Here is a 14,430-nt window from a genome sequence, read left to right as displayed (position 1 = left end):
TGGTTACAAAATTGCTGTAAAATGAAAAAGTCAAAAATGCAACATCAACGTCTGCTGGATGTCCTCGCTGGACTCTCTTTCAGGAGAACGTTCAGACACAATGAAATGAATCAAACATTTGCTTCCTTCATGATTTCTTAGTTTGTTGCATATTTGTCATACTTACCTGTTTAAAATGCTACGTTTCATATTTAATATTAGACAAAGATAACTCTACTAAATACAAAATGCAGTTTTTAAATGATAAAATATGCAAAAAAGTAAGAAATCGGGGAGGTCCAAATAGTTTTTGTATCTTTGTGTGATCACTCAATTAAGGTGAGCAGTTGATTTAATGGTGCCTCACATGGTGCAGCAGTCTTTAGCCTTCCTCTCTTTTCTTTAGCAAGACCAGTGATAACATTACTCTTGACTTACAGGAAAATGTTTAACAAGTACAATGTTTGAAAAGACAGAACTGACATCGGCTCAGTAAATGTATCTGAAAAATAGAATAACAAACATCAGACAACAGCTCAGTTTTACTGTGTGATGTGTTGGAAGAGTGCATTGCTGAAATGATCTGTTCAACATCCTGTCCCAGCATAGGCACAGGTCATGTGACCATGTTCTTCATTCTGAAGCTGATCACCATCTCTCTGGTTAAAGAAAAACATCCTCTACTGTTGCTCCGAAACATCCAACCACAACCGAAACCTCTGTGGGATTTAAAAAAAAAGTTTTTATGTTATTTTATTGTTTTACAACATTGTATTACAACACATTTTCTGGGAATTATTTTTTTAATTAGTTAGTTAGACTTGAATAACAAGTACATTTAAGTAAGTTAAGTAAGTAAAAGACTGTTTCACATTCATGATTCACTTGGGATTTATTTTATCTTAGCTAAGCAGTTTTCCTCTGCTTAGAGTCGTTTTCCCCAGCAACATTTTCCAGTTTCCTCTGGAGGATCCTGAGTTATTCCCAGACTAGCTCTGCTTAAGCCTCATCTTTAGATAGAGTCTGTTATGCAGTGTAGTTATTTTGAGAAATTAAATAAATAAAGCCCACATTCTTCTTTACTTCTTCTAAAAACTAATATTTATAACTCTAATTTGTTTCAGTCTAAGTGAAACAAATTAGAGTTAGGAAACACTTAGCTATACAATGAACAGCAGGCACTGCTGGAATCAACATCTGCACAAATGGGGGCGCTACAGTCCTTCTAAGGAAGATTTGAGCAGCCAATACTTAATTTTATGTATTCTGGTGAAGTTTTAGGCACCAATCTGGGTGAGATACTTTTGTAAAGTAAAACCCCAAAATCAGGCATCGTCAGCTTAAAAGCTGAAATCGCATGCAGTGATGCTTTCGGTGTTTCTGTATTGCTACCAAAGAGGTATTTTTTAAAAATTCTTATTTAATCTTATCCCTACAGAGATGTGATTTCTTCTTCTGTTCTTGTTTCTGTTTGCATTTAAACAGCCCACATTTGAATTGAATACAATTTGTAAATTCGACACATCAGTGGATGGATTTGCACATTTTTTTTCATGTCATCCCAGCGAGGATTTACTCCTCTGTCATATTTTGTATTTGTCTGGTACCAAACTAGAAGTCAGAGTGCAATGTGTTGACTTTCCAGTCTGACATCAGGCAGGTTTTTGATATGCATCTATAATCAGCTCATTTCAGCAGAAAATGAATTAACTGTAATTTATCAGCCCCTGTTTCTGCAGTATTTCTGCTCTGTTCATGTTCAGAATGTTCTGCACTTTCATGTCACACATCACACAGATCTGTGTTTTAGGATCCTCTTTAGGTCTCATGCACATCTCAGCTTGTTATTAGGTCTGAAAAAAGAAGTGAGAAAACATTAAGTTATTATTTAGTTAGAAAGCTAGTAAGTACACCAATTTCACATCCTAACATCAGACCTCTGCCTCCCTTTCCTTCTCGCTTCCTGATGAATCACAGTGGAGATCTGTGTGTGCCTGGCAGGGACAACTGCTTTCAGCACAAAATATACAGTGTGCTTATGATGACTAATGATTCATATCCAAGTTTTGCAACACAACCATTCCTAATGATAAAAGAAAAGAAAAATCACTGCTGTTTGATTAATAGTAGCATGTTTTTAGTCCTCTCCTTTCATTCTAAGCCAGGGGTGTCAAACATAAGGCCTAGGGGCCAGAATTGGCCTGGCAAATACTTCAATCCAATCCACTGGTCCACATGATGGCTTTGGGAAATGTGAAGGAGGACAGAAATTTTATACTTTTAATTGCATTTTCATGCAATTAAAAATAAGACCCATGGCCATTTATGCTAAACCAAAGAAATAAAGTTATAGATGTTATAGATTTTTGTTAACAAAACAGAACAAAAAGTATAAATCCCAAAAAAATTAGGGGTTTCCACAATGAGGAGCTTGAAGCCACACTGAAAAAAGACAGGAACTCAAACAAGAGATTTGAGGAGCGTTGCAGACATTTTGACAAAGCAAAAGGGGAAGACAGGATTACATATAGTCAAGGGAAAGACACAAATACAATGCAAGTCATTAAAAACAGCTGAGCAGGATTAGGAAAACAGGAGTGAAGGCAGGAACTCAAAATAGAATGAGATATAAGAGAAAACCGACCTTCAAATAAGAAAAATAAAATAAAAAAGGCAAAAAGAAATGACATACAAATATATGGCTACGTTCTACAGTTTAAGTGCACATACATGTGTCTGAACTTTTTTGTCTTGTGTTTGAGTTATGGTGTCATTATAGTTCCAGTAATGTTCAGCTTTTGTTCTTGTGGAAGTATTTGACTTCTTGTTCCTGTTTATTTATTTACTGTTCTAGTATTTATGTTTTCAAATGTGTCGCTTCCTATTTTGAGTTTAGTATTTTTTCTCATTTTTCTAGTTACGTCATTGTTTTCCTGTCTATGATCCCGGCTTTGTGTCTGTCCACTCTGTTATCATGCTCTCTTGTTTCCCAGGTTCTATGTCCTCAGACGGACCTCTGAGGACGTAGTCCCTCCCATCAACGATGCAAGCTGACGAAGCGAAGAAGACACAGATGTTCCTCCAAAGATATTTATTGTGTTATGAAAAGTTAATGCAGGAACTTTTAGTTATCTTTTAGATTGAGATGTTATCTTTATGCAGTGCTGTCAACATAATGTTTGCACTTATCATAAAATAACTACTGATCTATGTGAGCCCCTTTCTGTTGGTGTGAAGGATGGATGACTAACAATCTAACAAAAAAAGCAGATACACAGGAGAGCAACCAAAACATAAAACCTGAAACCCTGGCATCCCAAAGGAGGGGGGTGAGAAGAGAGCAGGCTATTTTAGGAGGAGAGAGGTGATGAGGGGTGCCTCTATTTGGAAACAGAGGTGGATGCTGGAGGTGGAAAATGAAAGAGGAAGGTCCGATGGGACATGGAGGTTTTTGTTGGTTCAATCATACGTCACAGCTTTAGTCAGAACACCTGATACTGAGATGCAAACAGTGACACACACTGTTTGCTGACATGCAAACAGTGTGTGGAGGAGGAGGAGGAGGACCAGGAGTAAAGCCAGAGAAAATACATTTCACTTCAGGGGCATTACAGTTTGTTGAGTATAGGCACCTCTGAATCTTACAATCCATTTTTTGAGGGATTTTCTTTTAACTGAAATTAAGAAATCACATGTGAAATAATCCCATGACATCATCATAATAACTAGAATTTATCAACTGGAATTTATACTAATATTTCTGTTTAACTGTAATGTGTAGAAGCTGCTAGGACATTACTGAACTGCAGGGGGTGTTAGAGCTTTAAAACACGTGCACACACACACAACCACACACACATAAACAAGAAAAAAAACACATAGCATCCTCAGCTGCACCAAAGAATAAAACTCTCTCTCTTCTAAGTCCCTTTTAGTAAATGATATAATAATTCATAAAAATATTAATTTACTCTGACTTACAGAAACCAAGTTACAGCAGAATGATTATGTTAGTTTAAATGGATCACCATGAGTTATACTAATAGTCTGAATCCACAAAACACAGGCCGAGGAGGGAGTGTGGCAGCAATCCTTCACTCCAGCTTGTTAATCAACCACAGACCCTCTTATTTCCTGCTTCTAAATTCACATAAACCTAAGGGTTGTCATACTCAGCCCTTAAAAACTTGGAAACATGGTGTCTAACCAGATGTTTAGTCTGGATGGCATTACCTTGGCCTCCAGTAACACTGTGAGGAGTCTTGGGGTTGTTTATGACCCAGTCCTTCAATGCACTTATTAAACAAATTTGTAGGACTGCTTTCTCTAAAAATAGAAAAATCCTGTCTCAGAGTGACACTAAAGAACTACATCTGCATTTATTACTTCTAGGCTGGACTACTGTAATTCTTCATTATCAGGATGCCTTAAAAACTCCCTGAAAAGCTTTCAGATCATCCAAAATGCTGCAGCAAGAGTACTGACAAGGACTTGGCTTCTCTTCATTGGATCCCTGTTAAATCTAGAATCAAATTTTAAATCCTTCTCCTACAATGTCTTGAATAATTAAGCCCCATCTTATCTTAAAGACCTCATAGTACAGTATCACCCCAATAAAGTACTGCTCTCAGGCTGCAGGGTTACTTGTGGTCATTTATTTAAAGGTAGAATTGGAGCTGGGGTCTTCAGTTTTCAGGCCCCTCTTCTGTGGAACCAGCTCCCAGTTTAGATTCAGGAGACAGGCACTACCTCTACTTTTAAAATTAGGCTTAAAACTTTCCTTTTCAATGAAGCTTATAGTTAGGGCTGGATCAGGTGACCCTGAATCCTCCCTTAGTTATGCTGCAATAGGTGTAGGCTGCTGGGGGCTTCCCATGATGCACTGTGTTTCTTCTTCACTCACCTTTGGATGGATGGATGTTTCCCACTGTTACCAAAGCACTTGCTCACAGGAGGTCATCTGATAGTTGGGGTTTTCTCTGTTTTCTCTGTTTTATTGTAGGTCTTAAACTTACAAAATAAAGTTCATTGAGGCAACTGTTGTGATTAACAGTATATATAAAAGTACAGTATATATACATATAAAAGTACCATTGAATTGAATTGAATTGAAATTTCTCCTTTACATTAGAGGTCATTAAAAATCTGAACCTGTTCTCTCCACAGCACTTCATATTTCCTTGCTTTTCTACTGTTCTATTATAACTGAAAGCGTCAGCTGCATGTCTTAACATGAATGATTGATGATCGAAGGAATGGAAAACCGGATTTTTCAACCCTATGAACACTTGCTGTTAACCTCTGTGTAAGTAAGAGCTAATTTTAGCACAATGTCACTCAGTAGCTTTTAAAACAACAAATAAAATTGCAAAACTTTTAAATGTGGCATCCTTCTCATTTGGCATCAGTAGCAGGAGTAGCTGTAAGTAGAGGAATCAATTTCACCTATACCCTACCTCCCTATAGCAGCAGTGAACAGAGTCTGTGAGTCTGCCTTGTAAGGTGAGCTTAGTCTTTGAAATCAACATGTAAGTTGATCAGAGAACTAAAAATTTACTTTCACACTTGAGATTACATTTTTCATTTTTGCAGAGCACCTATAATTTGACTCAGTGCTGTGAAAAAAAAGTATAACATACTAGTACTATGTTAACCTCTGTTCACATAAGCTTCATTTGTTTTAGTTATATCTCTGCATCAATAAGCAATAATGTAAACCTTGTGTATCAAAGGTAAAATACAATAAAGTAGGTTTATTCAAGAGGTCACAACAACTGCTGTGGGTTTAAAGCCAAAACTAGCTGTTTATTAAGACCTTTGATGAAACTTTAAAGGTCAATAAACATAATTTATGGATTGATTTCTTTGCATTGGATGTGTTGTTACTGACATCTGCTGAGAATTTCATGTCAAAAGCACCTTTAGAAATACTTTTGGTGATGTGTTCAATACTTACTTTATCCACTGTATAATTATAAACCAGTGTCGATTAATTGTAACGTTTGCATCATAAATAGTCTTGTTATATTACAGTTCAGTTTTATTTTACTATTGTATTATTATTGTATTTCAAATTTATGTTGGTAAACTTTGTAACTTTGTCACAATCAAATAAAATTCCTGCTTGCTAAGATAAGCTGAAAAGTTTCTGATAGTTTCCTAATATTTTTTTAATCAATCATTAAACTGATTTTTGTAATAATTTTAAAAAAGGATCTACATTTGGGATCCCCAAAAAATTATTTTGATACAAAAAAATCACCAAGAAACTATGACCACCTTGACCTCTGGTTGTGTCATGTTGAACACTGGGCAGATGGACCCAAAAGTTTGACATTTCAACAGAGCTGAATGGTATTTTATTTAACCAATAGAAATTTTACACACATGCCTTGTCTCCACTGTTCTCCATCCTTCAATCTCAGTACAAAATGCTGAAGGGTGGCGTATTTCCTTAAATGCAAGTTGAGAGCAGTGGTGCAGAGGAGCTATAATGCGGGATGAATCCTTACCTTCAGCATATAAGAGAGGCGGCACACATACAAACCATTAAACAACTAAGTTTATGTCTTTAAGGTTTTGTCAAGGGTGGGCAGGTAGGACACAGATGTAGGTCTCTCAGACAAGAATGAAGCTTTGTTGTATTTTCTCTAGTTCTTTTTACAGGTTTCCACTTATTGCTGTGTGCTGTTTGTCTCACTTTTATGCATTTCCTGTTATTTACACAATAACTTGTTGGTTTGTGCTTTCTCTCTTTGATGTTAGTTCAATTCACTTCACTTCACTTCATTTCAATTCAATTCTATTCTATTTATATAGCGCCAAATCACAACAACAGTCGCCTCAAGGCGCTTTATATTGTACAGTATATCCTATAATAATAGATACAGAGAAAAACCCAACAATCATATGACCCCCTATGAGTAAGCGCTTTGGTGACAGTGGGAAGGAAAAACTCCCTTTTAACAGGAAGAAACCTCCAACAGGCTCAGAGAGGGGCGGCCATCTGCTGCGACCGGTTGGGGTGAGAGAAGGAAAACAGGATAAAGACATGCTGTGGAAAAGAGACAGAGATTAATAACAGGTATGATTCAATGCAGAGAGGTCTATTAACACATAGCTCCCCCTAAACCACTACCACAATGTCAGAAGAAAATCAAAACATGGATGGCGTTAAATCTTTTAAATGCCAGTGAAAGTAAGGTCATTGTGTTCAGACCTTTAGTGTCTTGGCTGCTCCTCTCCTCTTCATGTTCAATCCACAGTGACTATCCTTGGTGTCAAACGGTACTGTGATTTTTTTTAATACTAGATAAGCAGATAAATTCTGTAATTAAAGCTAGTTTTTGTAATTTGATGCTTTCATCCAGGATCGAGTCTGCTTTAACTTTAACATTTTTGAACATCTGTTTCATGCTTTTATCACAACACGTGTGAGTGTGGACTACTGTAACACTCTCTATTTCGGCCTTACCAAAGCTTTCCTTGCTTGCCTGCACTTAGTCCAAAATGCCACGGCCCGTCTTTTACATGACACTCGCAAACGCCAGCACTAGGGATGGGTACCGGTGTCTGACATAAACGGTAGTAACCAGACCGAAAAGCAGCGCACATTTCGGTGCTTTATTTCGGTGCTTTTTTTTCCTGAGCCAATTCTAGCCAATCATTTTACGTTTCCGAGGATAGTAGGCGGGTCCAGGTACGGACGTTCTTTTAGAGCAGAGCTACAGATTAAAAATGCCCAAGGCGAAGCGGTCAAAAGTCTGGCTGTACTTCACAGCAAAAGATGCAAACTCAGCAGCCTGCAACAAGTGCTTTAAGCTGGTACTGTGATACTGTCAAAGGAGGTAACACCTCAAATCCGATGAAACACCTGGCGACGCATAGTGGGGTTTTTTTAAAGCCGAGAAATGCGCCGTGTTTGATAGCTTGCTGCGAGACCTCACACCGGCACATCTACTGGGGGTGTGGTGCCTGTTATCGGACCCGGAGTTAGCAACATCCCCCAAAAACCCGAAGAGTAGAGTCCTGGCCCCTAGCCCTGCCAGTGTAGCAGAAATGATGAGGATGATGATGGCAGCAGCAGCCGTTCTTCTCTGCGTGAGTAGCTTAATGTTGTTCATGTGTAATTTACGTTGAGTAGGCTAACCACGTTATTAAATTAATGCACGTAAGGTGAACTAGCAAACACAGTCGTAGTTACATGCGGCTGTCTTCTTGTTTGATGGCAGATACTCCCTTCACCCTGGCCAAAAAGGCTAAAATGACCAAATAAAAAGTGGAAAACAGTTAAACATGAGAGGTTTTTGGACAAAGTTTGTGTTTTTTTCCATTGTTTAAGCACTGCTTCCAGCCAAGAGTGATACCATATATGCCCTATAGCTGCAGAAAAGGCTAACATTGTTATCTTTTTACAAAAAAACCCCCCAAAAAACAGCTGAACATGAGAGGTTTTTGGACCAATTTTGTGTTCTCCATTCTTTAAGCACCGGTTTGAGCACCGTTTAAGCTCCGGCACCGTTTCAAAAGTACCGGTTTGGCACCGGTATCGGATAAAACCTAAACGATACCCATCCCTAGCACAGTTCCTCCATCCTGGCCTTCCTCCTCTGGTCCCCATGTTTGTTTTAGGATCCATTTCAAGATTTTACTGTGTGTTTCTAAAACATTTAATGGATCAGCTCCACCATAAATATCTGAGCTGCTGACTCCATATGTTCCCTTAAGGTTGCTGAGGTCCATAAACCAGCTGAAAACCAGGGGCGATTGATTTTCAGTTATTGCCCCCAAATTGTGAAATGACTGTGTTACGATGCCCTAATCATTTCCTGATTTTAATTCATGTCTTAAAACTAATTTTTACTCCTTGGGTTTTAACTCAGAATGAGAGTGGTGCGTTCTTAACTTCTGTTTATTATATTTGTCATTATTGTTGTTGTTGTTTTTTATTGTTTCACTGCAAGCATGTCATTCTGTCTCTACACATGACAGCTCAAAAATGATTTAAGATTTATTGTCTGTAAATTGACAGAAAGACTTTGAAACTAGTATTCTAATTAATGTGATGTGTCAACATACAGAAAGTACCACATATACTATTCTCCCTTTCTAACTTACAAAGAAAAATAAATACCATCCTGGTGTGGCGGTGCTGTTGCTTGTTTGTTTTAAACTTAGATAACCTTGAAGTTTGATTGCTTTTAATTTAAACGTTATTCCAATGTTTGATTTTTTATTGTGTGGGTGTGGTACCTGATGTTTTTTAGTTCATGAAGTGGGTCCTGCCCGATTGTCAGCGAGGACTGGCTGCAGTCTCACTGAACTCCTGGCTGGATAAACAGTTTAAAAACAAACGATTATTTCAGACATTCATTTCTCACATATGGTCGATTCTGCTCAGTTTGGTTATCCAAACACTTGACACCTCTGGTTTTGTCAATCCCTAATGAGAAGGTGACAAAAATTAAAATTATCTAAATAAAAGTGATTTTATTTTTTTTTATAAAAGGTCAGTACAATAGCACCAGCAAACTCTTGTTTCATTTTTTTTCACCTAAAATATACCATATTTGTTAAATTATAATTTTATACCCGGACAATTTTTCTTCAAACTTCAGAGCATTTATACTGATAATCTAAGAACGAACTGTATGATGATCTTTTGTTATTTTTTATGTTTTTTGTTCATGAATAAATTTGAATATGAGAACATGCAAAACTACATTATAAATTTTACAGTTATTTAATATTTGCATTTAAATTGTTGTTCATTTTATTTCATTTGGAGTTTTTTTTATTTTATATTTTATGTTATTAAAATATTTGTTTTGTTTTTTTTTATTCAATTATATATCATTCTACTTGATATATTTAATATGGATAAATAGTATACATTACTTACCTTTGGATAATGAGTTGTTATGACTTAATTAATTAATAACAAATCAAAATTGTTGTTGCGTTTTATTGGCTTCATTTTCTTAAATTTATTTATGTGTTTTTTCTTTGCTGTTGTAACAGAATAATTTGAACAAACATGTCCAGATGTAGCTTGAACTTTAGTGACCATAACTCAAGTCTGGATGGGTTTGCACATAATTTTAAAAAGTAGAAATACACACACTTAAATCAGAATACTTCAATTATTGATTTTGACCAAGAAATCATCTCAAAACAGCACACATACAGACACACACACATACACAAATGTATATTTATGTTTACCTTAAAATGAGTCAATGGAGCCAGGTGACAAAAAAAAAAGAAAAGTGAAATTGCTGCACGTATTCAGACTTTATTGTTCCATTGAGACACAAACACCTATAAAATATTGGTTTTAATTATGACACCACCACCAAGTTCTAAAGCTGTAGATTGTTACTGTAACCCTGCCACCTCTGTCACCACCAAAAATAATCAACCAAACCCTGCATGTCAGTATTGTTCTGTGTACATTTGCTATTCAAATCATGCTTGTCTGAGCTTACAGAGGGAATAACAAATGGCCAATGAAGGTGCTGTGGTTGTTGTCATTATCAAAAATCCAGGTGTCCGGACGGAGCCTCATGTACACCTGGTCTCCTGCTTCCAGCTGCAGAGTCATGCCATTGGTGGCTGTCTCATAGCGATTTCCAGCAGCATGGTTGTACACTGTCACCATCTGCTCTCCATTCTTCATCAGACGCAGCCCCATCGGTCTAGTCGATATATTATGACCAGAGAAGCTGAAGTAATAAACTCCTCTGACCGGAGCAGTAAAAATACCTGGAGATGATGGACACAGTTACAGCTTATATAGCATCAAGAATAATCAAAGCAGTTGAGAAATGCAGCACTTATCTAACAAATAAACCCATAAATGTAAGAATATGTATAATTATGGTAAGTTTACCTGTTGCAGGGTTGTAAGAGCCTGAGTTAAAGTAGACATTTTTGTAAGTCAGTGTGATCTCTGCATTTAATGGTCCAGTATTTCCAACATTCCCGATAGATGCTCCAAATGCCACATGGCTGCCTGGAGTTGCATGAAAATATGGGATTATTTGTTTGGTTTGACAACAACAAAACATGAACCTGTATCAGTACACTGATAAAGTTCTTTACATGTCAGAATAAAAACCTCCAGCTGTGTTATGTTCTTACCTTGGATTGATGATTTCAGATCTGCCAGCTGTTTCTCAGCATTATTCAGCTTGGCTTCTAGTTCTCGTAAAATTAGGAAAAGTTGGTCATTTGTCCCAGCACAGAGTTGAGGTGTCTCAACAAGGGAGTGTTCACCTTCAGATGCTTTGCCTGCTTGGCCATCCAGCTGAGGGAAGGCAGCTGCACACAGAAAGAAGAGGCATAAGGTTAAGACTGCGGTCTTCATCTTTTCAAAATTTCTGTTCATCTGTGTTAGTTCCCTCCACAGGGCTCTAGATATATATCACAAAGACGGAAGTTTCCCTATTTTTTTCCTTTCCAATAAACAAGCTCAAACAAAACTCAGAGACAGTAATTATCTGGAATGTGATTGAGACGAGATAACCAGTAGAAACATGTTGTAAACTGCTTGGATGTGCTTGGGAAAAGAGACAATTTTATTGCATAAAACTGTGTTGAGCAGATTTTGTGAATACCTGCTCTGACAGTTGATTGTACCATTTGGTCTCTACATACAACCCGATGAGTTCAAATCAAACACATAGTGAATAGTGTCAGACTTCAGCTTCTCGGTCTTGTGACCCACAAGTTCACCTAACTCTCCTGGCTAATAGGTAGAATTTTTAATTTCAGTGGAGCTCGGGCCCAGTTAAACCTGGGGCAAGACGGGGCAATGCCCCCTTAAACAAATGTCCTGCCCTTCAAGTTGGACTCAAGTTTATAAAGAACCCATGTCAAAGTACTGTGGTTAAGTTAAATCCAATTTATTAACCTATCTCTGAGATGAAGTGCAGCTGCAAAAAACAAATAGTTATGTCTAAAACTTTTGTTCCCTGAAGGAGAGGAATGAGGTACAACACGTATGGGATATCACGGCCTCGCGTGTCCTGCCTGAAGAAACCTTTATTCACACCTTTAAGGCAGATGACATGCGCACGGCCCCGCCTGCACATATATATGCTTTGATCACAGTCAACCCTCAGTTCGATAGCCGCTCTTCACCGAGCCAAACTGCTCAGTGGGGCCACCTTGTGTTGTACCTCGTTTCTCTCCTTCAGGGAACAGAAGTTATAGACATAACTATTCGTTCCCTTCCAGTCGATTCACTCGGTGCAACACATAAGTATGGGACATATATACACGCCCCGCAGAGCAGCCACCGAACCGGAATCGGACCACCACCACCTTAGTGAGCGGTAGACTCAGCAGAAAGGACAGTATGAGCCACCGAAGGGGCTGTAACGTCCAACCGATAAAACTGCACAGAAGTGTGCGGTGATGCCCAACTAGCTGCCACACAAATATCAGCTCCAGGCACCCCTTTAAAAAGAGCTCATGAGGTTCCCATCCCCCTGGTGGAATGAGCTCTCACCCCCTGGGGCAAAGCAAGACCTTTGGTGCTGTACTTCTATAATCCAGTGGGACAGCTTCTGTTTAGACAGAGCTCTACCTATACTTGGATTAGCAAAGCAGCCAAACAGCCGGTCACATAAACGCACATTCTGAGTGCGCTCAATGTAGGTGCGTAGCACACGTACTGGACAAAGAGAATGCATCCTTCTCTGCTCCTCAGATGCAAAAGGAGGGGAGCAAAAGCTCAGCAACTCAAACTATAAGATGCAGGCATGAACTTGGGAAAATAGGCAGCATTTGGAAGCAATACGACCATGTGGTCATCAGGAGAGAACTGTGTGCAGGAGGGATGCACAGACAGGGCATGAAGGTCACCCACTCACTTTGACGAAGCTAAAGCGAGAAGTAATGCAGTCTTATATGAGAGAAATTTCATTTCCACAGACTTAATGGGTTCAAACGGGGGGCTACAAAGGGCCTCCAGCACCAAAGACAAGTTCCAAGCAGGGACACTGGACTTAAGCACAGGCCTCAGCCGGTGAACCCCTTTCAGAAAACATATGGTGAGGGGATGTGCACCCGTCAAAGCCAAAATGACAAGCAGATATAGCTGCTAAATATACCTTAATTGTCGAAAATGACAGAGCCTTATCCAGCAGCTCCTGCAGGAATGTCGAAACGTCCACAATAGAGCACTGAAATGGAAGAGTGTGGTGGTCCTGGCACCATTGCTTGAATGCTCACCATTTGTAAGCGTACAAGCCTCTAGTAGATGAGGCCCTAGCGCTCTGAATTGTCGCTATCACACCAGGTGGCAGACCCTTAGCAATCAAGTTTGACCTCTCAGCAGGTAAGCATGAAGGCGCCACAGATCTGGGCGCGGATGAACCACTTCTCCTCCCGCCTGAGAGAGGAGGTCCCTGCGGAGAGGAAGCTGCCAAGGACTCGCTGCTAGCAGTGAGAATGTGTACAGTGCGTGTGCTACGCACCTACATTGAGCACACTCAGAATGTACGTTTATGTGGCCAGCTGTTCATCTGCTTCGCTAATCCAACTACAGGTAGAGCTCTGTCTAAAAAGAGGCTGTCCCACTGGAATATAGATGCTATCTCACTGGTGTACAGCACCAAAGACTGTCGCCCCCCAGTGTGTCTGCAGGGGAATGCATCACCTGCCTGACCTGGCTCATTCTGCCTGCAGGCTGAGTATCTGCGATTGCTTGAGAATAAACAACACTCTTTATTGATTGTAACATGGGAGCATGTACATTCACACATTTTGTTGGAGGCACCTTTCCTGGGGCACAACAATGAAAAAAAGTGGGAACACTTGATGTGGTTACCTGAACATTTAACACACCTGAACAGGGAGTTACAACCTGAGGCATTTTGTGTGCAGGGGGTTTGTGCTTGGGAGACAGTGTTAGGAAAGTGTAGCGCCTTCTGGGGCTGACAACCTGAACAGAGCTTAAGCGGCACCTCTTGGGTGGCAACGGACCGGTAAAAGCAGTGTCTCCCTGCCGCAGGACCCCTTCTCCACTCGGAACCAAAGCTAGGAGGGCTGAGGCTTCTTCCTCATGGGCGTTGGGTCCCCCCAGGCACCCGAGGGTGGGCCTTTGCTCCAGGACGACTGGCATGAAGCTCGGACCGGAGGATGTGCTCCCGCTGGTGGCACATCCACTGCAGAAGTGGGCGCCGGTCTCTTGCCAGAGAAGCGGCAGGCCTGTCAGAGCTAGCTTGACTTCTGGTGATGATGTCGCGCAGAGATTCTGTCTGCCTTTTCCTCAGATCAAATCTAGCCTGAATGGCTTCGAGTGGGCTGTCATCAGGAACCAGAGATCCGAGCTCCGCCAGAGCATGGTGACGGAGCTCATGGGGCTAGCAGTGCCGGCCTGAGCCAGATAAGTCTTCTCAAACTGCGAAGCAGAGAATCTGCAGTGCATGGACGGCAGAGTTG

General features: G+C 39.7%; 1 protein-coding gene across 1 annotated transcript; it reads right to left on the bottom strand.

The window, feature by feature from the left end:
- Positions 1-10,462: 10,462 nt before the first annotated feature.
- LOC135932211 (uncharacterized) lies at positions 10,463-14,110 on the bottom strand. Its single transcript, XM_065469582.1, has 4 exons — positions 13,834-14,110; positions 11,067-11,301; positions 10,871-10,989; positions 10,463-10,743 (listed from the first exon to the last, which is right to left on the bottom strand). The coding sequence occupies exons 1-4, from the start codon at positions 14,108-14,110 to the stop codon at positions 10,463-10,465; spliced, it is 912 nt and encodes a 303-aa protein (XP_065325654.1).
- Positions 14,111-14,430: the final 320 nt, after the last annotated feature.

The sequence above is a fragment of the Pelmatolapia mariae genome, linkage group LG18, assembly GCF_036321145.2.
Source record: "Pelmatolapia mariae isolate MD_Pm_ZW linkage group LG18, Pm_UMD_F_2, whole genome shotgun sequence".
Lineage (NCBI taxonomy): Eukaryota > Metazoa > Chordata > Actinopteri > Cichliformes > Cichlidae > Pelmatolapia > Pelmatolapia mariae.
The sequence above is the reverse complement of the archived record's forward strand: the minus strand, read 5'-3'. Positions and strand labels throughout refer to the sequence as shown.

Coding starts and splice junctions, on each gene's coding strand:
- LOC135932211 (XM_065469582.1), bottom strand. CDS start 14,110: ATGCCAGTCGTCCTGGAGCAAAGGCCCACCCTCGGGTGCCTGGGGGGA. Junction 10,990..11,066: donor ACATGTAAAGAACTTTATCA/GTGTACTGATAC, acceptor AACTCCAGGCAG/CCATGTGGCATTTGGAGCAT. Junction 10,744..10,870: donor CTCTTACAACCCTGCAACAG/GTAAACTTACCA, acceptor CATCATCTCCAG/GTATTTTTACTGCTCCGGTC.